The sequence below is a fragment of the Bubalus bubalis genome, chromosome 6 (genome assembly GCF_019923935.1).
Source record: "Bubalus bubalis isolate 160015118507 breed Murrah chromosome 6, NDDB_SH_1, whole genome shotgun sequence".
Classification (NCBI taxonomy): Eukaryota; Metazoa; Chordata; class Mammalia; order Artiodactyla; family Bovidae; genus Bubalus; species Bubalus bubalis.
The window spans coordinates 26,334,538-26,359,262 of NC_059162.1; the positions used below are offsets into that span (position 1 = coordinate 26,334,538).

The 24,725-nt window shown below is 42.5% G+C and overlaps 1 protein-coding gene across 3 annotated transcripts in view; it reads right to left on the reverse strand.

Moving 5' to 3' along the window:
* Positions 1 to 4,425: 4,425 nt before the first annotated feature.
* TTF2 (transcription termination factor 2) overlaps positions 4,426 to 24,725 on the reverse strand; it is a 50,557-nt gene continuing 30,257 nt past the window's right edge. For all 3 annotated transcript variants that reach the window (XM_025288025.3, XM_045166060.1, XM_006054092.4), the window contains 11 exons: positions 20,430 to 20,611; positions 19,571 to 19,724; positions 19,141 to 19,232; positions 18,013 to 18,095; positions 17,478 to 17,611; positions 15,164 to 15,334; positions 12,798 to 12,856; positions 11,814 to 11,964; positions 10,111 to 10,193; positions 8,438 to 8,512; positions 4,426 to 4,797 (listed from right to left, as the gene is read on the reverse strand). In XM_025288025.3, the coding sequence (XP_025143810.3) occupies positions 4,653 to 4,797; positions 8,438 to 8,512; positions 10,111 to 10,193; positions 11,814 to 11,964; positions 12,798 to 12,856; positions 15,164 to 15,334; positions 17,478 to 17,611; positions 18,013 to 18,095; positions 19,141 to 19,232; positions 19,571 to 19,724; positions 20,430 to 20,611 (1,329 nt within the window). In that variant the 3' untranslated portion in view covers positions 4,426 to 4,652. The remainder of the gene's footprint in view (positions 4,798 to 8,437; positions 8,513 to 10,110; positions 10,194 to 11,813; positions 11,965 to 12,797; positions 12,857 to 15,163; positions 15,335 to 17,477; positions 17,612 to 18,012; positions 18,096 to 19,140; positions 19,233 to 19,570; positions 19,725 to 20,429; positions 20,612 to 24,725) is intronic.

Consider the following 24,725-nt stretch of genomic DNA (forward strand, 5'->3'; position numbering starts at 1 on the left):
CACCAAGCCCTGCTGAAAGCCATTAATACTTCACCGGGCAAGACAATGGGAGAGAGGAAAGAACCCAGTAATCATACACAGACATTTCAAATCACATCCCTGATTGCTAGAGGAAGGGGTCGTGCCCCACAAGGACATCATCCTATTGTGTTCATAATAATTGAGTGGCGACAAGAGTCCTAGGGAAGGTTTTCAAGGGCCCAGGTTCCATCTAGCCATGGCATGCACAATGCCCCTTTTTTGATTAATACTGCCAAAAAGAAGTCAAACTATAAACTTTGAGGGCAACTCTTTCATATAAAAATACCTTGTAAGCTGGGTGCTCGACAGTGTTGCACTTTGGAGACAGATGTTCACCATCTGGCTCTTTCAGCTGCACCCACGCTTCTATTTTATTCTCATATTCCAATACCTGGTCCCACAGCAATAACACTAGCATTTGGATAGCATGTCATGCTTAATAAAGCATTTATTACCCCATTTTGTCCTTGCCTAAGTCTGGTGAGGTAGGCGGGGAGATGTAAAAGGAAAATCCAACAGTTACGGTGTCACATAAAGGAAGGTTGCTTGACACTGGCAGAACTCATAGGGCAGCGCTTCAATTAAGTTGTTACGTTGTGAGACATTGCCCACTGCCTGTGGGTGCCGACCCACCTTGTCACGCCCTGACCTTAAGAAACTGACTCACAGTAACTAAAATGAATGTGAGCCTGAGACAGATTCCAGGATGTACGTATAATTCATGAGACACTGCCAGCCCGAGGCTAAGATTTCAGGATGCACATCTGATAAAGACAGTGGCTCCCATCCTTGCTGTATACACCTCACATCAATTGCATCTCCCTGTTACACCAAGACAAAGCTGGGAGGCTTTGCCAGTTTAGAATCTGAACAATGAAAGCTATAGAAACTGTTTGAGATACCAGAAGGAATCTTAGATTCAATCAGTCAGTGGGCTCTGAATATCTGAAGATTGTACATTATAATCCCTGCATCCATCTTCAGACTAAAAGCAAGCATACTTGCACCTCAAAGTTAACACTGCCTCTCTCCTAAACAGGGCTTCACAGGTGGCTCAGCAGTAAAGAATCTGCCTGCCAATGCAGGAGATGTGTGAGTTTTACCCCTGGATTGAGAAGATCCCCTGGAGGAGGAAATGGCAACGCACTCCAGCATTCTTGCCTGGAGAATTCCATGGACACAGGTGTTAAAGCCACGCGTTCCAGGAAACAAACTCACTCAGAAGGACAATGCAGATAGTGGAGTGCAGTTTATTACACTGGCGGGCCCAAGGCAGAGTCTCCTCTTAGCCAAAGACCCTGATCGGCCCACCACCCCAATTTCCTTGAGACTTACATAAAACAAAGGAAGGGTAAATACAATCACAATAACCCCATCATTCATGCGTTAGGTGTTCAAACAGTTAATAATAAGCCTGCGGTTACATCCCAATAGATACAGAAAGGGTTTATGACCTGTCTGGAGGCAGGGGTGATTAGAGTATGTTTTCTCTTAGGCGATGAGTAACCTGGATGTGAGTAATCTTCAAGATTCCCCTGTCCAGAGAGGGTCTTATCCTTCTAATGTAGTTTCCATAGGCACTAAGCACAGAGTTCAGAGTCTGTTGGAGAGGTTGCCGAGCATGATCAGCATGAACAGGCCTAAGATGGGGTCCAGCTCTGTTTCCTCCTTCACAGGAGCCTGGTTGGTTACTGTTCAGAGTCGGACATGACTCTGTGCGGTTACTCGGTGGGTTACTCTGTGGGGTCACAGAGTCGGACATGACTGAGCACACACACACACTCTCCTAAACAGTGCCCAGAAAGGACACCGATAGTGTTGATTTAATGTGCCTTCAACTGACATGACCCACCTGTCGTGTCAAATGGGTATGGTGTGTGTATGTTATGTTGTTAAAATCCCTGTGGAGCAGTGACTGTATGCCAATCCTCACACCTCACAGACGGAAAGAACTGAGGTGCCTGGGGCATCTGCAACTAGCTAAACACCAGACAGTCAGCAAATGTTCCTACCAGCCTGGGAGCCAGGGCTTCTCAGGTGACATTCCCTTTAACCTGGTGTGTGGAACATACAACCAAACTCTCAGAGGATAATCTTACATCTTCTATTTCCCGATTTTATCAGGGACCTCACTGTAGCTGCTGAAATTCTAAAAACAATGCCCACGACAGTCACAGAAACCAAAGTGTGGAGAAGGGAATGATTTCTTCAAGGCTACACCCCCAGCTAAGGTGAACCCGGAAGTAAAGTCAGAACTCCTCCCCAGGCCACCTATCTCTACCTTTGCAGCCTTTAGACTATGTCCTTAGAGAGCACCTTTGCTTAGAAAGGCCCCAGGGCCTCAGTCCACACTGTGACTGGCCTAACACAGGGCTTTGTCATGTAATCCTAACTCAAAAGAGGGCAACAATTCTAGCGAAGAAGAAATACAACTCTCTTCGGCAGAAATTTGCAGAGTAAGTGCTTTGAAAATGACTGCCAACAGGAAGAAGGGAATCTGAATAGTTCCCCAAAGGGAAATTCTCAAAGAGTTTGTATTAGTTAGGATACAAACTGCTATATAAACAATCCCCAAATCTCATAGCTAAAAAAAAAAATTATTTCTTGATTAGGTCATAGTCCGATGTGGGTGAGCTGGGATGAGAAGGGAGGCACTGGAAGCCTGTGTTCTGCTGTCATTCAGGAGCGGAGGCTTACCAGTCTACCGGAGGGTCCATGGCCAACAGCAGATTAAAAACCTCTGATCTAGTGGCTCCACGGTTCTCTAGGGCCCTGCAGTTGTCCATCAGTTCCTTTGTATTCAGCAGGCCAACAAGAAAAGAAACAGCACAAAGAACCATATGCAAAGTTTTAGAAGAGCAGATAAGAAATGACTTACACATCGCTTCTCTCCACAGTCCACTGACTTAGAACTGCGTAATACGACCCATGTAACCGCAGTGAAGAATAGGAAATGTAGTCTCTGGTAGTCGCGAGGAAAAGGAACATGGGGGTTAGTGGACACAAAACATTATCTCTGCTACACGTCAAACACATATTTAGTGGATTATGCCAATGATAATACAAATACTATATGATTCAGTAATCCTGAATATAACAATGAGACTAAGTGCTTCTATACTGCAAATGTGTAAAACTACAAATACTATAAAAATACAAATGTTAAACTACCTGACACAAATACTACATGATAACACAAAATGATATAATAACATAAATGATATGATATCAAATTCTAAATGATACAATAATACAAATACTACCCAACCACGTATTAGGTAGGAACCCACTTCTGCTCAGCCTATACAGAGATGGTTACTATAAAACTCTTAGAGGAAAACACAGGCAGAACACTCTTTTGACATAAGCACCAGGATCTTTTTTGACCCACCTGCTAGAGTAATGAAAACAAAAACAAAAATCAACAATTGGGATCTAATTAAACTTAAAAGCTTTTGCACAGCAAAGGAAACCATAAACAAGATGAAGACAACCCCCAGAATGGGAGAAAAATACTTGCAAACAAAGCAATGGACCAAGGATTAATCTCCAATATACACAAACTGCTCATACAGCTCAACATCAAAAAAAAAAAAAAAAAAAGACAAACAACCAACCCAATCAAAAACTGGGTGGAAGACCTAAATAGATATTTCTCCAGAGAAGATCTAGAGATGGCCAACAACACAAGAAAAGACGCTCAACATCGCTCATTATAAGAGAAATGCAATCGAAACTACAATGAGGTATCACCTCATACCTGTCAGAAAGAAAGGCCATCATTAAAAAATCTACAAACAATAAATGCTGGAGAGGGTGTGGAGAAAAGGGGGCCCTCTTGCACTGTTGGTAGGAATGTAAATTGAGACAGTCACTATGGAGAACAGTATGCGGGTACCTTAAAAAACTAAAAATAGAACTACTGTATGACCCAGCAATCCTACTTTCCATATACCCAGAGAAAACCATAATTGAAAAAGATACATGCACACCAGTGTCCATTGCTTCCATGTCCTGGCTATTTACAATGCACAGCCGAGACACGGGAGCAACCTCAACGTCCATCAATAGAGGAATGGATAAAGAAGATGTGATGCATGTATACAATGGAGTATTATCCATAAAAAGGAACAAAACTGGAGTCATTTGGACCTAGAGACTGTCAAAGTAAAGTAAGTCAAAAAGAGAAAAACAAATATTGTATATTAATGCGTATATGTGGAATCTAGAAAAATGGTCTAGAAGAGATGGTTATAGGAGCAGCCTTGTTGGTAGGAATTGAAGAGATGGGAGGGAGTCTGTGTTAGAAAAGGCAGTAACACCGGGTCCCCATCAGCTGAGAGGAAAAAGGCACAGAGGGCTTTTTAAGTGTTTCCTGAAGCTTAGGTACAACTCTCCCAGGGCTGTTTATCCAAAGTACTTTATTGGTTTTATTTAATACACTGATTGGTTAGCATGACTGGTTAACTAGCTGGATAACATGATAATTCATCCTCGCTTGGAGAAGGCCATCAGGCTTGAAGGTGAAACTGAAAGCCCAGGAGAGCTCAAAGGACCAGGGTTAAGTCGCTCCCCCCCAGATCCTAGTGCAAACCAACAGTGGCACTATTCTGCGCCCGAGAAACAGGAAGTTAGATGCCAAAAAGGACTTTGAGGTCAGCCAAGGAGAGCTTGGTGACCAATTCTTCAGATCCTGATAGAATCTGTTTGGCTAAATCTTTCTTTTTTTCTTGGAGTTGCAAGATCTTCTCTTCTACTGTTTCCTCGCAAACAAATCTGAAAAACAGACAAGCAAACAATCAAAACCCCAAAGCAGCATATCTTAAGAAATATTCAAACTCTACATATGCTTAGTTTTTAAAGGAGATTTCTTCCTCTGTTTTTCCTTAGGTTTGATTAATAACTCTATGTTTAGGAAACCTAAACAACTTAGACTAAATATATACATCCGTTTAAAGTGATCTGAACTCAGACTGGCTTTTTATTTCTTTTCAAAGCTGAGATAATTGAGAAACGCCAGAATCACGAGAGATATGTGCCTAGTCACTCACTCATGTCCGATTTTCCGACCCCATGAACTGCAGCCTGACGGGCTCCTCTGTCCTTGAGGATTCTCCAGGCAAGAATACTGGAGTGGGCTGCCATGCTCTCCTCAAGGGGATCTTGCCAACCCAGGGACCGAACCCAGGTCTCCCACATTGCAGGCGGATTCTTTACCAACTGAGACACTAGGGAATACGCTGACCCCAAAAAATAGAAATTGTAGAGATCCACCTTTCACACAAAAAGCTCAATCTTGGGAAGGTCAGAACGTCTAAAGCTATCAGGCTTCTGCTAGGAATATGTGTACTGGTTAAAGTACAGAGTGTCTTCTTTCATGGCTAATTCACACTGAAAACAGGTTTGACCAGTTGAGGAAATGCCACTGTTGTCCTTTCCTCACTCATTCAACAAGTACTGATGGACAGTCACTATACGCCACGCACCATGCTAGGTATAGGAACATAAGAGACGAACATGCTCATGCAGTCAGAGAACACAAGATGAAGACGTGAAAATAAACAGCAAGAATAATGACAGGCCCTGGGAACGGCTCTAATGGAAATATGTCCGCTGTACAAGACGAGTGAAAGGAAATCTGTCTGGGCTATTCAGGGACGACTCCATTGACGAGTTAATTCTTCATGTGACTTGTAGGAAGAGCAAGGGTTTGCCAGGTGGAACAGTGGGGAGGGCATCCCAGGGAATGGGAACATGTATAAAACCATGGGTAACATGTGCAGCAACATGGATGGATCTAGATATTATCGTGCCAAACCAGAAAGAGACAAATACCATGTGATATCACTTATATGTGGAGCCTAGAATACGACAGAAATAAACACGTCTATGAAACAGAAACAGACTCACAGGTACAGAGCACAGGCTTGTGGCTGCCAAGGGGGGTGGGGGCGGAGGAAGGATGGCGAAACAGACTCACAGGTACAGAGAACAGGCTTTGGCTGCCAAGGAGGGTGGGGGCGGAGGAGGGACGGCTTGGGAGTTTGGGGTTAGCAGAGGCAAACTATTCTATGATGGATAAACAGCAAAGTCCTACTGTATGGCACAGGGAATTATATTCAGTGTCCTGTGATAAACCATAAGGGAAAATATAAAAAAGAATATATATAACTGCCACTTTTGCTATACAGCAGAAATTAACAAACACTGTAAATCAACCATACGTCAATAAAATTAAAAATCACAACAAAGAAAAAACAGAATGAATAGAGAAATTGTCCAACTCTTTGCGATGCCATGGACTATAGCCCACCAGGCTTCCCTGTCCATGGAACCCTCCAGGCAAGAATAATGGAGTGGGTTGCCATTCCCTTCTCCAAGAGATCTTCCTGACCCAAGGATCCAACTCAGGTCTCCTGCATCATAGGCAGACTCTTTACCATCTGAGCCTCAAAGGAAGCAGGAGTATGATTACATGTTTAAGCTATAAGGTAACCACTTATATTTAGAAAAAAAGAAACAAAACCTTTGCTGAGTTTTGGAACATGGTATGCTTGGGGAGGTCATTCAATCTGGCCAGGGCAAAAGTCAAACACTACACTGTACTACAACGACAGAAGCTCAGGAGACTGGTGGGGGCTGGGTCATGAGTGACCATTCCTGTGATGCTAAGAAACTGAAGAGCTGAAAGAAGGAAATGGCAGTGGATGGGAAGAAAGGGATGGTTGTAAGAAACATCTAGGAAATAAAATGAATGAACATGGTTTGTGAAAAGTAAGAAGATGGAGTCTGGTTTTGGCTCCATGATTAGATAAACAGTGGCACTATTCACAAAGATAAGGAATTCAGAAGAATCAACAGATACGGGCAAGTAGGGAGAAACAATCTCGGCATGTGATACTGTGAGTCCCTGGAGCATGTAACAGTACTTGCTACATGGGGACTCCCCACTTTTGTTGTCTGTTTAGTTGTGAAGTCGTATCTGACTTTTTGCAACCTCATGGACTACATTCTGCCAGGCTCCTCTGTCCATGGTATTTCCCAGGCAAGAATACTGGAGTGGGTTGCCATTACCTTCTTCAGGGGATCTTTCCAACCCAGGGATCGAACCCAGGTCTCCTGCATTGCAGGAGAGTTCTTTACCACTAAGCCACCTGGGAAGCCTCATAGGTATTCATTTTTTTGAGGTGAATGAGATAAATCCATGAGTAAATGAATAATGGGTGCGGATGTGGACACTTGGATTCATATATTTTGTGGGGATTTGGATATCTGGGCCTGAAGGTTAGGAGACCTTGGAACTGATGGTATAGATTTTGGACTTGCTGGAGTAGATAGGATTATTGAGAGAGGTGCATACAAAGTAAGCTGAGAAGACAGCTAAAGACAGAACAACTGACACAACTGCTGTACTTGGCACATTCTGGAATTCACTGGTGCCCCTTAGCAAGAGCAGCTTCAGTGATGTGACAGGGGTGAAAGCCAGTTCATACAGGTTGAGGAATGAATGGGAAATAAGTAAAGACAGACAATGATTTCTAATTCTTCAAGAAACTTGGCCATGAAGATGAAGGAAAGCAGTCCATAACTGGGCTGGATTGCACTGTTAAGGCAGGTTCTATCATTGTTTTTAAAAAGAGGAGGGTCTCACGTAGAGGGACATTCTACAAAATAACTGCCCTCTGCATTTTAAAAATGTCACTGTCAGAAAACACAAAGAAAGACTGAAGTGTTGTTCCAGATTAAAGGGGACAAGAGAGTCAGGAGAACTGAATGCTATGCAGGACCCTTTGGTGGGAAGGACATCACTGGAACAAGTGGCAAAACTGAATAAGGTCCGTAAATCAGATGATAGTATTGTATCATGGTTAGCATCCTGGTTTTGATAACTTTATTGTGATTATGTAAGAGATGTCATTTTTAGAAGTGCCTATTTTAGTATTTAGAAGTAAAGGAACATCATGTCTGCAACTTACTGTCAAATGGTCCAGGAAAAAGCTTACACACACACACACACGTCACAGCAGTCAAGAATTTTTTGGTATTATTCTTACAATTGAGAACTCTGGGGTATTTTTGTAAGAATTCTTACATTCTTTTCTATGTCTGAAGTTATGTCAAAATAAAAGCGAAAGAAAGAGAGAGAAAGAGAGAGAGAGAGGAGGGTCCTTTCATGGGCAGCCTTGACTGAGATAAGGCTCATCATTGTACTTAAGTTTTCTTCTGCAGGGACCAGCTCCAAGGTTACCCCCAAATTGCTTGTGTTCCCCTCCTGACCATGAGTGCCAAGGAGGATGAGCCCCACAAAAACCATCAGTACAGTGACCACCAAATACTTTACATTCTGTTAAAACACTACCCAAGAAAGATTTTCACAGGAGCAGATCTTGGCCCCAGGAGACCTTTACATACTTACTTATGTATGACGACATCTTTTTGCTGCCCTACTCGGTAGATTCGGTCACAAGCTTGATCTTCAAGTGATGGATTCCTGTGAGAAGACAGGGTTTGAGCTCAGGGGAACTGACATCCTCGACAAGGGGCGGGCAAATCCCACAGGCCAAATCCAGCCTGCAGTCTGTCTCTGTATGGCTCTTGAGTTTGAAATAGTTGTTACATTTTTAAAGGTTTGTTAAAAAAAAAAAAAAATCAAACCCAAAATCCACAAAAAAGAATATGTGACAGAGACCTATGTATCTGCAAAGCCTAAAATATTTATAGAAAAAGTTGGTAGATCTCTGTTCTAGTCTATGTGGGGCTTGGAGGCTCCCAGATGTCTTCTTGCCCTCTCATGAGAAACTGGGCTCAGATTTGCCTCCAACAGGAACTCTTAGCACCACCATCAGCTGAAAACTATAGGTAACAGAGGCTAAAGCGATGCTCAAATCCAATCATTAACTAGCTGGATGACTCTGGGCAAGTCATCTAACCATAACCTAAAAGGCTTGGGAATGGGAGGGCTGGCAAATGATCATTAATGCCTTTATCTTTTTTAAGATTTTTTTTTAACTGTGGACCACTTTTAAAGTCTATATTGAACTTACTACAATACTGTTTGCTTTATGTTTTGGTTTTTTAGCTGCAAGGCTTATGGGATCTTAGCTCCCCAACCAGGGATTGAACCCACACCCCCTGCGATGGAAGACAAAATCTTTTAACTACTGGACCATCAGGAAAGTCCCCTCTAATGCCTTTTTCAACTTTTAACTTTCTATGATTCAAATAAGGAGACTTAATTTGTTTCCTTCTTTCTAGATTCTCCTTTTCAATTCCAAACTAGTTTCTCATCTTACCTCTTTAAAAACTTGAATAACATTTCTCCAATTCAGAAGCCAGCATGATTCCAATTCTGCTTTCCTCATGTATGGGGGTGGGAGGGGTCCCAAGTAAGACCTAAACACATTCTCCAGGAAGATAACAACAGGTGGGCCTGTCTGTGCCCATCTGGGCTGCCTGGAGAACAAATGACAATCCCTGGCAACGGTGCCTGGTGCAGCAATCCCTAACTGGCATCATTGAAAAAGCAAAACTGGGACAGATTATGATACTTTCTCCTAGCAACACATGAATCATTTGCTTCATATCTAGGAAGGATGCTGCTATGCTCCTGGTGTTGACACTATGAGCGATGAGTCCAAGACTACGTGTTAAGCATGTATCTAACATAATTAGAAAATTTCTTTGCCTTTTCCTTTAGGAGTAATGGTTCTCCTTCTTTGCCAATGCTGAGATATCCTTGGACGTCAACAAGTATGTCTGAAATACGGTGTTTTGAAGAGAGAAAACTCTTCGTTGAGTGAAGTAGCTCTTAGCCATGAGAAAAAGCCCTACTCCCAGTTTCCATGGAAACAGACATTAGGTTAACAATAAAGTGAACAAACTATTTTAAAGTCATTTGAATCCTGCCTTGCTCAGGAATACAGGGCCATCAACTCAGCATACACCATTTTGATCTGTATCTATACACACGTATGCACAGAGGCAGCTCCACAATACGAAAGGAACACACTCATTATGAGGTCAGGTTTTACTGCCCCTCTGGTCTTCCTGCGATGCAGGGACAACTCAAGAAAAATCCATAATTGTTACCAGTGCATGTCCAGAAGAAAAAGATGGTTTCCTCCAGTCAGGTTTAGACCGACACCTCCAGCCAAGAGAGAAATTAGCATAACCTTCAAAAGGAAGCACACCATTCACTTTACACAGATTCAGTCTCATAAAGCATCTCTCCTCCTGTCACAGGTTCAATACCAAGACCAATAGAAATAAGCAACATGTTCTTATCAAATTTCCTTCTGCAGTCATAAAGGCACTGTTTTGAAACTTTGAGATGCTATTTTCCCTGCCTCACCTTTGAGAAGATTCTCATTTAACCTTGTTTTGGTGAGTCAATCTCAAGACATTAATTGCGTGCCTGCCAAATATATGAATACTACCATTTAGAGGACTGGGGCTGGTCAGCTCAATACACTTTCCATCAACCAGTGCTGTCTAATCCACCATCCCCACCACTGCCATGACTCTCCTGCCTATCACTCAACTGCTGTTTGGTCACTCAGTCATGTCTGACTCTTTGTGACCCACAAAGAGGACTCTAGCCCACCAGGCTCCTCTGTCCATGGGATTTCCCAGGCAAGAATACTGGAGTGGGTAGCCATTCCCTTCTCCAACAAATCTTGCCAACCCAGGGATCAACCCCAAGTCTCCCCCTTGGCAGGCAGATTCTTTACCACTGAGCCACGAGGGAAGCCCTAAATTCCCATCATCCATAATTAGATGTCTTTGAGAGGAGAGTGAAAAAACTGGCTTAAAACTCAACATTCAGAAAACTAAGATTGTGGTATCACGTCCCATCACTTTATGGCAAATAGATGGAAACAGTGAGAGACTTTATTTTTGGGGGCTCCAAAATCACTGCAGATGGTGACTGCAAGCCATGAAATTAAAAGACACTTACTCCCTGGAAGAAAAGCTATGACCAACCTAGACAGCATATCAAAAAGCAGACATTACTTTGCCAACAAAGGTCTGTTTACTCAAAGCTATGGTTTTTCCAGTAGTCATGTATAGATATGAGAGTTGGACTATAAAGAAAACTGACCACTGAAGAATTGATCCTTTTGAACTGTGGTGTTGGAGAAGACTCTTGAGAGTCCCGTGGACTGCAAGGAGATCCAACCAGTCCATCCTAAAGGAAACCAGTCCTGAATATTCATTGGAAGGACTGATGCTGAAGGTGAAACTCCCATACTTTGGGCACCTGATGCGAAGAGCTGACTCACTGGAAAAGACCCCAATGCTGGGAATGATTGAAGGTGGGAGGAGAAGGGGATGACAGAGGACGAGATGGTTGGATGACATCACCGACTCAATGGACATGAGTTTGAATAAGCTCCAAGAGTTGGTGATGGACAGGGAAGACTGACATGCTGCAGTCCATGGGGTCACAAAGAGTCAGTCATGACTGAGCGACTGAACTGAACTGACTGTTCTCCCACTTCCCTCCATCTTTCCTCACATCAAGATCCCACACATCCTTCCAGGCTTGCCTTTTCCACAAAGAGTTTCTTGATCCTAACCAGTTCTGTCCTTACTCTCTTTAACCTTCATATTTTATTCTCTTAGAGTATTTTCACACTTTGATATGTACCCCTGATAAATGTCAAAAGAATCAAAAATACCTGGAGGGATCAAAGCTATGAATATTTTTCAAATGAGCTATGTTAAAATTTTCTGTGTAATCGGGAACAATCTGCTCTTAATTACAGAACTCAGCTGTGATCAGCTCGTACCTGAGGGCCCCGGGGGCTGTTAAATGCCTCTACCAAGTCCATTCTCTGTTTAGGGTTGACAGTGCCATCGATGGTGGCATAAGTAAATCCACATCTCTTAAGATGCAAGGCTACAACCTTCAGCATGCTGGTCCACTGAGAGACAATGACACTGGAAGAAAGGAGAAAACAGAAAACCAACGCAGATGAAATAAACTCATCTGCAGGGCTTCAACACCTGCTATCCATACGATTCAGTTATCAAATGTGGAAGAAGGAAAGCCTTCTGATACCTAAGGGTACACACTTAGGTGACATAAGATTATAATGCTCCCAGGTATTTCTATATCTAGTCTGCAACTTATCTTGTGCGAAATGAAGCCAGAACAAAGTGGTGGTGAAACTCAAGTGACGGCCGCAGCCTCCGATTATCTGGGGGCCTAGTTCTCATCTACAGGTCTGTCCTCCTGCAGAAAAGGAGGACAGGCCCCTCCCCTTGCCAGTCAGAACCATAAGCCTCTAGGGTTTCTCTGTTCCCCCCATGCTGTGCTTTAATTAGAGTTTTACATGTTTAGATCAAATCTTTCTGATCTACAAATGCAGCGAGTAACACAGTAAAGTAAACAAACAATGACTGAACCTCCTGCATCCCCGCCCCTAGCTCAGGAACATGTCCAGCACTGTGGGGGCTCCCGGTCTGACCACACCCCTCTCCCTCCATCTCCCTCTGTTATTGTCTTGCTTTGTTTAAGATGCTTCTTCTCTGCTCTTAAACACCTCTTCAGATGCTCAGCTTACTTAGATCCTCCAAGGACTGCCTTTGCAACCAGTGTCAGAAATATTTTAATTAGAAATCACAGGGAATTTGTGCCGTAACCTCAGTACTTTCTGCTGAGTGTGACTCAAGGTCCTTGATATAAAAAGCTAAGATTTATAACTATTCACAATATCCAATTTTCTTGCAAAATTACAAGCAACACTTGGATAATGAAATAACACACTTACCTCTTTTGGGACCCTGAATTTCTTCGGACTGCCTCCAATTCTGCCAACAGAGATGAAATCTGGGAAAAGGTTGAATTAACATTAAGTAGGTTTAAGCAAATTTGCTTTTCTCCATTTTCTCTCCCCTGAATGAAAGAATCAGTCTTCCCCAGGGCCTCTCGGCTTTAAGTATTACTCCTCTCTGGTTCCCTCTCCTCTCTGCAGTCAGAGGACTATTTCCAAAATGCCAGTTTCTTATTTTCTTTCACTGACTGAAGACCCTCCAGTGGCCTCCCACAGAGAATAAAGCCCAAGCTCCTTACAATGACATCCCAGATTCTCACTTCCTCTCACATCTCCAGCCTTATCCCTCACTACACCCAAATGATGCTTGGGTGATACCAACATTCTCCCTCCACTGAGCCGTGCTTTGTCTCATCTTTGTCCATTCCATTCCCTCTGCTTAGAACAGCCTTAGGTGCCAGCTTAATGTCATTTCTTGGAGGTCCTCCCCAATCCAAGGTGCCCACTGACTATGTGCAACTATACACCTTTTCTTTCTATTATCATGGTCTTTTTTAAAAAGTATATACTAATTGCTTATTAGTTATCTCTTGCTTTCAAGGCTAGAGATGCTCCAAGGAGGCAGAGCTGGCATGTGTCTGGTTCATCTGCACCCTTAGCACCCAGCACACTGCGGGCCCACAGAAGATACCATCCTAATATTTGCAGAAGGAGAAAGTAAAACAGCCTGACCTGGTCCGAGGCCTGCTGCAGATGGTGTTGAAGAAAACCTTTCCAAATTGAGGAACACTTGCTCAAGCTTTGCGACAAGCTCCCTGGCTATTTATCCAAAACTGCTCAGGGCACATGCAAGTCAATGAAGGATCAGACAGTAAGAACACATGGGCAGGACTTCAAAGAGTGACTGAGTTCATTCTTCCTGACTGCTAAGGTGAATGACCTTTCTAAAGGTTATAAGAGGCCTAGAGTTCATCTCCAGAGTGGTAGAGAAGGAAGAGCATTAGACTAGGAACCAGGAGATGAACAGCGTTCCTACTTTGCCATCACAGGGCTAGATCACTCTGAAACTCCTAGGGAAGAGTTCAGCTTCCTCATGGGTAAAAGGAGCTGAGCCAGAGCAATGGAGATGCGCTTAGCTCTTCCCCTCTATGCTGTCGTGACGTTAGTGGTAACTTGTAGAGGCCCCCATGTGAGCCTGCATTCCAATCTGAACAAACACTCCCATGACTGGGCAGGAAGACAGTCACAGGACTGTACCATTTTGAATCAGTAGGAATTAAAAAAGCATGTACATGAAGTGCCTGGGGTTCTGACAACTTGAGAAAGTTATCAGAAATCAGAAAGTTGACAACTTACAGAAAGTTCTTGAATTGCCACGTAAAAAACCTAGCCATAGGTATTTTGAAGAAAAAAAAATGCAGTGGGAGAGCAGGATTTATGGTCTGTGATCAGATCAGATCAGATCAGTCGCTCAGTCGTGTCCAACTCTTTGCGACCCCATGAATCGCAGCACGCCAGGCCTCCCTGTCCATCACCAACTCCCGGAGTTCACTCAGACTCACATCCATAGAGTCAGTGATGCCATCCAGCCATCTCGTCCTCCGTCGTCCCCTTCTCCTCCTACCCCCAATCCCTCCCAGCATCAGAGTCTTTTCCAATGAGTCAACTCTTCACATGAGGTGGCCAAACTACTGGAGTTTCAGCTTTAGCATCATTCCTTCCAATGAACACCCAGGGCTGATATTCTTTAGAATGGACTGGTTGGATCTCCTTGCAGTCCAAGGGACTCTCAAGAGTCTTCTCCAACACCACAGTTCAAAAGCATCTCAGTGTCCTATCTTTTTGCCTTTTCGTACTGTTCATGGGGTTCTCAAGGCAAGAATACTGAAGTGGTTTGCCATTTCCTTCTCCAGCTACCTTGGGAATAGAGTGACTAATGAGGACAGAAGGCTGGTAACAATCAAACCTGGCAGATTGAAGCCTCTCAACAAAGGAAAGCAATTGGCGCTCAGACATAAGACATTGTCTCAAGGCTCAGGTCTTTGCGGTTTTCCCAAAACAAACTGCTCACTTGCCCAGGCCCCATCGCCATGTAAACGTGACAGACTCTTTTCCCAGGAATCCACACCAGAAATCTGCCTTGATGTGAGAGGTGGGCCCAGGCCACTCTCTGAAAGCCTACTTCCGTTCTATTCGTGAAATGAAACCAGAATTCAGGACTAGAGGGAGAATTTGATCAGCTAACATCTGGTAGCTCCAGCTCTGCCATCAAATGGCTAGACCCACTTGGACAAATACAGCGCTCTCAGGGAAATATGTGAGGAGTTGAAGTTTTTCTACTAGAATAGAGGTAATCATACTACCTTGGTGCTCTCTCTCTTGTCATCAAAAAGCTCCACCTTGAAGGATTTGCCATTAAGGGAAACGGAGGCAGACGGCTCTGAGTCGTGGAATTCGGACAAGGTCAAGGCACTGAGCTGCTCCTCCAGGGAGAGGGCCAGATCTTCACTCTTCAGCTCCGTCGGATCCAGGGCCTGACCAGAATCAGACAGGGGACACAGCAAATGGGCGGCTGAGGCAGCAAGCCATGGGACTTGCAAAGTGCTGACTGTTCAACACTGCACGTGGCAAAATGTTTTGTAATTTACCATCAGTACCCCCTTGAGTAAACCCAGATTAAAATGAAGTCTTACAAGTTTTTCTCACTAGATCAAAAATAAACCAAAGTGGAACTTTTTAGAAAATTGCCAGATTGACTACAAGATTATTCTATTTGCCCCAGCTAGAACAATAGAGTTAATTAAGCTATTGATAATCAAGACATAATTTACAGTACTACCAAAAAAAAAGACACATTACTTCAATGCCTCAAAAAAATAATATATTTCAATAAAAACTTTTTAAATAAAAAGAATTTTCAAGTACTAAGTAGTTTTTTTTTCTGTTCATAAAAATGATATATGCTTATTACAGAAAATCTAGAAAAGTTCAGAAGAGTATAAAGAAAAGAATCATTGATAACCAAGGAGAAAATAATATAAATTTTAACTGCCAAGGAGGAAAAAAAGTAACGCATTTCTCTTTTTTTCATTGAAGTATAGTTAATTTACAAAGTTCTATTAGTTTTGAGCATATAGCAAAGTGATTCAGTTTTATATACATATATATTCGTTTTCAGGTTCTTTTCCATTATAGGATATTATAAGATACTGAGTTTAGTTCCCTGTGCTATATAGTAGGTCCTACTACTGTTGCTACCTATTCAATATATAGTAGTATGTATATGTTAACCCCAAACTCCTAATTTATTCCTCCCCCTAGCCCTCTGCTATCCCCTTTGGTAACTATAAGTTTGTTCTCTACGTCTGTGAGACTGTTTCTGTTTTGTAAACAGTTCATCCACATCATCTTTCTGGATTGCAGTTGTCTTTCTCTTACTTAATATGAACTCTCTAGGTCCATCCATGTTGCTGCAAATGGCATTCTTTTTTTCGACTAATATTTCATTGTATGTACATCTGTATGTATGCATGCATATGTGTGCATATATGTATGTATACATATCACATCTTTTTTATCCATTATTCTGTTGATGGACATTTAGGTTGCCTCTATACCTTGGCTACTGTAAATAGTGTTGCTATGAACACTGGGGTGCATGTACCTTTTTGAAATAGTTTTCTCTGGCATGTGCCCGGAGTACAATTGCTGGATGGTGTGGTAACTCTATTTTTAGCTTTTTAAGGAACCTCCGTGCTATTTTCCATAGTGGCCGCACTCATTTACATTCTCACCAACAGGGTAGAATGGTTTCTTTCTCTCCACACCGTCTCTAGCATTATTTGTAGACTTTTTAATGATAGCCATTCTGATGAGTGTAAGGTGGAAGCTCATTGTGGTTTTGATGTGCATTTCTCTAATAATTAGCAATACTGAGCATCTTTCAATGTATCTGTTGGTCATCTGTATGTCTTCTTTGAAGAAATGTCTATGTGAATCTTCCGCCCATTTTTTGACTGGATTGTTTGGCTTTTTGATATTACCTCTATTAGTTATTTGTGTATTTTGGAAATTAATCCCTAGTCAGTGGCATTGTTTGCAAATATTTTCTCCCAGTCCATAGGTTGTCTTTTCATTTTGTTTACAGTTTCTTTTGCTTTGCAAAACCTTTTAAGTTTAATTAGGTCCCATTTGTTTATTTTTGCTCTTATTTCCATTACTCTAGAGAACAAATCCAAAAACATATTGCTGCAATTTATGTCAGAGTGTTCTGCCTGTAACGTATCTTCTTAATTATGAATGTGTCTCTATCCATTATAGAGACAACTTTTCCAATTGTATAAATGCTTGAGTTTTCATAACTAAGCTTATTAGCTTTATGACACTCTAAAATTCCAAAGTATTCACAAACGGTTTCCTTTTTAATGAGGTACTATTTTCTATTCTAAGATAAAGCTATTTTAAAAAAGAAAACAAAAAATAAAAACTGTTCTCAACATCACGGGAATTAGCTCAAGATCATTAACAATTAAAATACAGTAAAATAAGCAGTCTCCTCTTTGCTGCCCCACCAAAATACAAAATACCCTCAAATCCCACTTTCCTTGAGCCCAGCTACAGGAGGCGGAGGCGGCCTTCTCCGCAGCCCTCGGGGGCCCCGCACGGGCCTCTGCTTACCGACTTCAGCAGGGACAGGTGGCAGCAGCACTGGCGGAGCCTCAGCAGCTGCGACAGTATGTGCACGGCACTGGATGTCGCCCAGCCAGCTGCCGTGGAGGGCCCGGGCCTGCTGGACGCAAACTCCTGGGCCACTTCCAAGAAGGAAAACGGACACAGGAAACAGTACAGTGTTTAAAACAGAAACATGGGGAAGAACCCTGGACTAAATGAGGAGATTTGAAACCTTCTTTGATCTGAGGTTCAATAACACAATTCTAACTCACTTCTCTACTAATGAAGAAAAACGAAATACTCATTTTCTCTACAGACCTATTGTATTTGCACTTTAATAAAACAGATTTTGGAAATAACTAAAAACAAGTTCACATCACCAGGTCTGGTGCTTGCAGATTATATTTTACTTTAGTCTGAGGTTCCAAGCTAAGGTCAAGTCTCTGCTATCAAGAATTCATGACCCCCCATTTCTGTAAGTTTACCAAACCTGCACCCACATTTTCACGAGTCTCTGTATTTACAAGTGCCCACTGCTCACCTCTATTGAATGGATTCTCAGGGCTTCTTCCAGACTGGTTGCTCCCACTTTCATGTCTTTTTAGATAGTACTGCAGAGCCAACCTGCCTCAGATCGAGAAACAAAATGCACATGCAATGGTCACTAAGACCAAACAGGTTTACCATGGTCACTGCTTAACTGTGATAGTGGCAGGACCTTGAAAAATTATAGAAGTGGACTTGTTGGCCTGCCCTGGTGGTCCAGTGGTTAAGGATCCACCCGCCAATGTAGGGGACATGGGTTCAGTCCCTGCTCTGGGAAGATCCCACATGCAGTGGGGCAACTAAGCCTGTATGCCACAACTACGGAGCCTGCACGCTTTAGCCCGTGAGCCTGTGCTCTGCAACGAGAGACGCCACCGAAATGAGAAGCCAGCGCACCACAAGGAAAGCACCTCCCGACTGCTCCAGCCAGAGAAAGCCTACGTTCAACAACAAAGACCCACCACAGCCAAAAGTAAATTAATTTAAAAACAGTGGAAAAGTGGACTTGTTAAATGAAGGCAGGCTCACAGCAAGCACTGGCCAAAGGTAATAAAAATAACTACTGTAAAAGCTAAACCATTTAGAAATGATTAATAAATATTAACAAGCTTATTGATACTATAAAATATTATTACATTCTATATCAATTTAATATTAAATATGTAACAGTAATATATTATTAGTTAAGATTAATATTAAAATGTTTATTAATAAATATAAGATCTACAAAGAGAAAAAACTTAATCACTTTGGAAGGTTTGATGAACAGCTTCTTAAAAGCTCTGCTGAGAGGCTGGATAACAGGTCAAAGGTCAAAGAGATGTACTAAGTTGGCCAATACTTTCCTAATACAGCCCCACAAGGACCAGAAAGGCCTGGTGACAGTGTGCACACCCTAGACCTTCTATACAAGACAGCCAGTGGAGAACAGGTTCACAGTGTACATGAGACGAAGGTGAGCTGGGGGCGAGGTGAGAGAACAAGGGAGCTTTTTTAAAAAGGGACACAGATATTCAGCTTGTCAATAATACCGTAATTGCAGTTAGAAGAACCTTGACTCAATCCCAAGCAAGAAGAAGAATAAAACAACAGCTGTGAGAAGGTGCTTCTTCACAGCACATACCTCGATCTTGCAAAAAGGACACTATAAACAGTCTCTTCGTCTTCAGAGAGTTTTAAATGGTGCAACTGAAATTTACGGTGGGGCAGCACCACCTGGAAGAGTAAAAGACAAAAGTAGCTGCAATGAAGTTCTACAAATTAACTGAATATTACAGAGCATGTTCCCCAGAGTTGACACTGGAAATCTAGTCAACCCTTGGACGGCAGCTCCCGCCCTCCCCTGAAAGCAGAACGGCTCTAACACACCACAAAACAGGACAGCTATGACCCCGGGGGCAGGACAGCAACTCAAGGGCCTCTGTGTAGGAACACGGGAGACTCAGAAGCTCCTGAAGCAAAGGCCATGGCAGTGCAAGCAGAGTCAAGGCCATGGTCACCCTCCTTCCTGACCCCCCCCACATCCACCCAGGGACAAGTGTCAGTGGGGTTACCAAGGGCTTGCCGGTGGAGTCCAGCTGGTCCTTTGTTCTCCTCAGCAAAAGGCTCCTGGTTAAGATATTTAACCGTTCTCCTCCTTTCTTTGAGCCATTGTCTACTTGACTCTTCCACAGCTTAAACTCATCAAATGGAGAACAACGGAGAAATCTTTTTCATTAGAGGACAGAGAACAGGAAAGAAGCATGGGAGGATGAAGGAGAGAGTCAAAGACAGACATAAGATGAAAGGCAAATCAGGTTTTACATGTCATCCCAATCAATGTTAAAAGTCAATTTCATAGCAAAGCTCTGCTAGACAGAGCAAAAGGATCCAAGTCAATAACCACATCATAAAACCACATTATAAAAATGTGCCTTTTCCCATTAAAATGTCTATATCATCACAATATGACATATAACCAATAGCTAGAACTCATTCCTAAAGGTTCAAAGGCTAATACAGAAATTCTATATCCTCTTATGAGCTGACTTAAATAAAAGCAAATATTTAAAAATCAGCATTCTTTTCTGTTTGCTTCAAATAAACTGTAGCCCTGACCTCAGGCCATATGTTTTAAAGCAAAAGTAGCTCAAAACATTACTAGGTCTGAAGAAAGTAACTTCTGTTTCCTTTAATTTAACTGGTCCTGTATTTTTCCACATAGAAGGACTGCATGTCATAAAAGCCCTGTATCAGCCAATCAGCAGATTATATTCTCATAAATATTAATTCCCTTGTCCTTTACATGTTGACAGGTTTGTCACCTACTACACACGCTAATCTGGAGCATACACTGGTGATACAAGATATGAAATAATCAAGAAGGGTTACTGACAGGGCTCACAACTACCTAATCTCAGAGAGTTTACTTACTTCAGCAGTGAATACATGTCCAACAAGTTGTTCTGAATTGGGGTTCCGGTGACAGCCCAACGGGCTTGGGCCTGGAGCTTACACACGGCTATGGAAGTCTGTACCCGGGGATTCTTAACGTTGTGAGCTTCATCCAATATGATTCGAGCCCACACTACTCGAAGCAAAGGTGATGACGTGCCCTGGAAAAAACACAAGCGAAATCTAGCAAAAATATATGAAAACATGTGTGTCTTCCAGGAATAAGGGGAAATAAGCAAATTTCAAAGACTCACTCTTATCTTCAAGTTTGAGGACCTAGATCAGGCACACTGAAATAAGGATTAAGCTTAAGAAACCAAGAGCAGAAACTCAATGAGTACAAATAAACAAGTCACTTGACTTCCCCATTGTTGAGCATAAGATGTTTAAGGGTAAAATGTTTCCTCATTTTAGTTTTCTGTATTCTTTTAACCCACTTTCGAGCAATGGCCACAGGTAAGGGATACACTAGCTGTCAAGGCTGCAAAGTCATTCAATCAATAAAATATTTACTCACTTTCCCTAAATTTACAATAGTTCACTAAAAATTTAAAAGTCTACTTTGTTTCCTTTTTTGGCCATACCACACAGCATGCGTGGTCTCAGTTCCCCAGTTAGAGATCAAACCCACGCCCCCTGCAGTGGAAGCATGGAGTCTTAACCCCTGGGTCACCAGGAAAATTCCCTGAAAGTCTCCTTTTACATGTAAGATACTAAGCCAGACACAAAGATCATTTCTTCTCTTCAAGGAGTTCACAGTCTAGCGGGGGAGAAAAAAATAAAACAAGCATAAAGATCATTATATACAATGTATATACAGCAAGTCCTACTAGATGATTTAATATAGAACAGTAGGAATGTAGTGGGTCTTGCTCACTGCTGTTTACTTGCATCTGGTACATGGTAGATACTCAGTATTTGCAGAATGAATGGAGTGTCGAGGTATAAGCCAGCAGTAGGTGCCAGGAGATGCATCTGAGCACGGAAGGCAGCAAAGCACTCCATTCAGAGGGAGAATGGCTCAACAACACGACAGAGTGTGGAGGGAAGTACAGTCCTTGGTACAGCTGAGCATGGGGTTGCCCCTGGGAGGGAAGCGGGCAGGTAGGGGACGAGGGACACTCAGGAAGGGCAAGACTGTACAAGGCCTAAAAAATCATTTAAAGGAATGAAGGTTTTAACCTGAAAGCTAAGAGAAACCATTGAGGAATCTGAAAAGTTAATCATCTGCAAGAAGGCAGAGCTGGTCAAGAGATGGGTAAGCACTCTAGTCAGTTCAGTCACTCAGTCCTGTCTGACTCTTTGTGACCCCATGGACTGCAGCACACCAGGCTTCCCTGTCCATCACCAAACTCCCGGAGTTACTCATTCATGTCCATCGAGTCCATGATGCCATCCAACCATCTCATCCTCTGTCATCCCCTTCTCTTCCTGCCTTCAATCTTTCCCAGGATCAGGGTCTTTTCAAATGAGGCAGTTCTTCACATCAGGTGGCCAAAATATTGAAGTTTCAGCTTCAGCCTCAGTCCTTCCAATGAATATTCAGGACTGATCTCCTTTAGGATGGACTATTTGGATCTCCTTGCAGTCCAAGGGACTCTCAAGAGTCTTCTCCAACACCACAGTTCAAAAGCATCAGTTCTTTGGTGCTCAACTTTCTTTACAGTCCAACTCTCACATCCATACGTGATTACTGGAAAAACCATAGCTTTGACTAGACAGACCTTTGTTGGCAAAGTAATGTCTCTGCTTTTTAATATGCTGTCTAGGTTGGTCACAGCTTTTCTTCCAAGGAGCAAGTATCTTTTAATTTCATGGCTGCAGTCACCATCTGCAGCGATTTTGGAGCCCCAAAAAATAAACTCTGTTTCTGTTGTTTCCCCATCTATTTGCCATGAAGTGATGGGACGAGATACCATGATCTTAGTTTTCTGAATGTTGAGTTTTAAGCCAACTTTTTCACTCTCCTCTTTCACTTTCATCAAGAGACTCTTTAGTTCTTCTTCGCTTTCTGCCATAATGGTAGTCTCATCTGCATACCTGAGGTTATTGGTATTTCTCCCAACAATCTTGATTCCAGATTATGCTTCATCCAGCCCAGCATTTCATATGATGTACTCTACATATATGTTAAATAAGCAGGATGACAATATACAGCCTTGACATACTCCTTTTCCGATTTGGAACCAATCTGTTGTTCCATGTCTGGTTCTAACTGTTGCTTCTTGACCTGCATACAGATTTCTCAGGAGGCAGGTCAGGTGGTCTGGTATTCCCATCTCTTTCAGAATTTTACAGTTTGTTGTGATCCACACAGTTAAAGGCTTTGGCGTAGTCAATTTAGCAAGAGTAGATGTTTTTCTAGAACTCTCTTGCTTTTTTGATGATCCAACGATGTTGGCAATTTGATCTCTGGTTCCTCTGCCTTTTCTAAATCCAGCTTGAACGTCTGGAAGTTTATGGTTCAAGTAGTGTTGAAGCCTGGCTTGGAGGATTTCGAGCATTACTTTTGCTAGCGTGTGAGATGAGTGCAATTGTGCAGTAGTTTGAACATTCTTTGGCATTGCCTTTCTTTGGGATTGGAATGAAAACTGACCTTTTCCAGTCCTGTGGCCACTGCTGAGTTTTCCAAATTTGCTGGCATATTGAGTACAGCACTTTCACAGCATCATCTTTTAGGATTTGAAATAGCTCAACTGGAATTCCATCACCTCCACTAGCTTTGTTCATAGTGATGTTTCTTAAAGCCCACATGACTTCACATTCCAGGATGTTTGGCTCTAGGTGAGTGATCACACCATCATGGTTATCTGAGTCATGAAGATCTTTTTTGTATAGTTTTTCTGTGTATTCTTGCCACCTCTTCTCAATATCTTCTGCTTCTGTTAGGTCCATACCATTTCTGTCCTTTATTGAGCCCATCTTTGCATGAAATGTTCCCTTGGTATCTCTATTTTCTTGAGGAGATCTCTAGTCTTTCCCATTCTATTGTTTTCCTCTATTTCTTTGCATTGATCACTGAGGAAGGCTTTCTTATCTGAACTCTGCATTCAAATGGGTATATCTTTCCTTTTCTCCTTTGCCTTTTGCTTCTATTCTTTTCTTAGCTATTTGTAAGGCCTCCTCAGACAACCATGTTGCCTTTTTGCATTTCTTTTTCTTGAGGATGATTTGTACATCCATCCTGTACAGTGTCACGGACCTCCATCCATAGTTCTTCAGGCACTCTATCAGATCTAATCCCTTGAATCTATTTCTCACTTGCACTGTATAATTGTCAGGGATTTGATTTAGGTCATACTTGAATGGTCTAGTGGTTTTCCCTACTTTCTTCAATTTAAGTCTGAATTTCGCAATAAGGAGTTGATGATCTGAGCCACAGTCAGCTCCCAGTCTTGTTTTTGCTGACTGTATAGAGCTTCTCTATCTTTGGCTGCAAAGAATATAATCTGATTTCGGTGTTGACCATCTGGTGATGTCCATGTGTAGGGTCGTCTCTTGTGTTGTTGGAAGAGGGTGTTTGCTATGACCAGTGCGTTCTCTTGGCAAAACTCTGTTAGCCTTTGCCTTGCTTCATTCTGTACTCAAAGGCCAAATTTGCCTGTTACTCCAGGTATCTCTTGACTTTGTAGTTTTGCATTCCAGTCCCCTATAATGAAAAGGACATCTTTTTTGGGTGTCAGTTCTAGAAGGTCTTGTAGGTCTTCATAGAACTGTTCAACTTCAACTTCTTCAGCATTACCAGTTGGGGCATGCTGCTGCTGCTGCTGCTAAGTCGCTTCGGTCGTGTCCGACTCTGTGCGACCCCATAGACGGCAGGCCACAAGGCTCCGCCATCCCTGGGATTCTCCAGGCAAGAACACTGGAGTGGTTTGCCATTTCCTTCTCTAATGCATGAAAGTGAAAAGTGAAAGTGAAGTTGCTCAGTCATGTCAGACTGGTAGCGACCCCATGGACTGCAACCCACCAGGCTCCTCCATCCATGGGATTTTCCAGGCAAGAGTACTAGAGTGGGATGCCATTGCCTTCTCCGAGTTGGGGCATAGACTTGGATTATTGTGATATTGAATGGTTTGCCTTGGAAACAAAGATCATTCTGTCGTTTTTGAGATTGCACCCAAGTACTGCATTTCAGACTCCTCTGTTGACCATGATGGCTACTCCATTTCTTCTAAGGGATTCCTGCCCATAGTAGTAGATATAATGGTCATCTGAAGTAAATTCACCCATTCCAGTCCATTTGAGTTCACTGATTCCTAAAATGTCGACATTCAG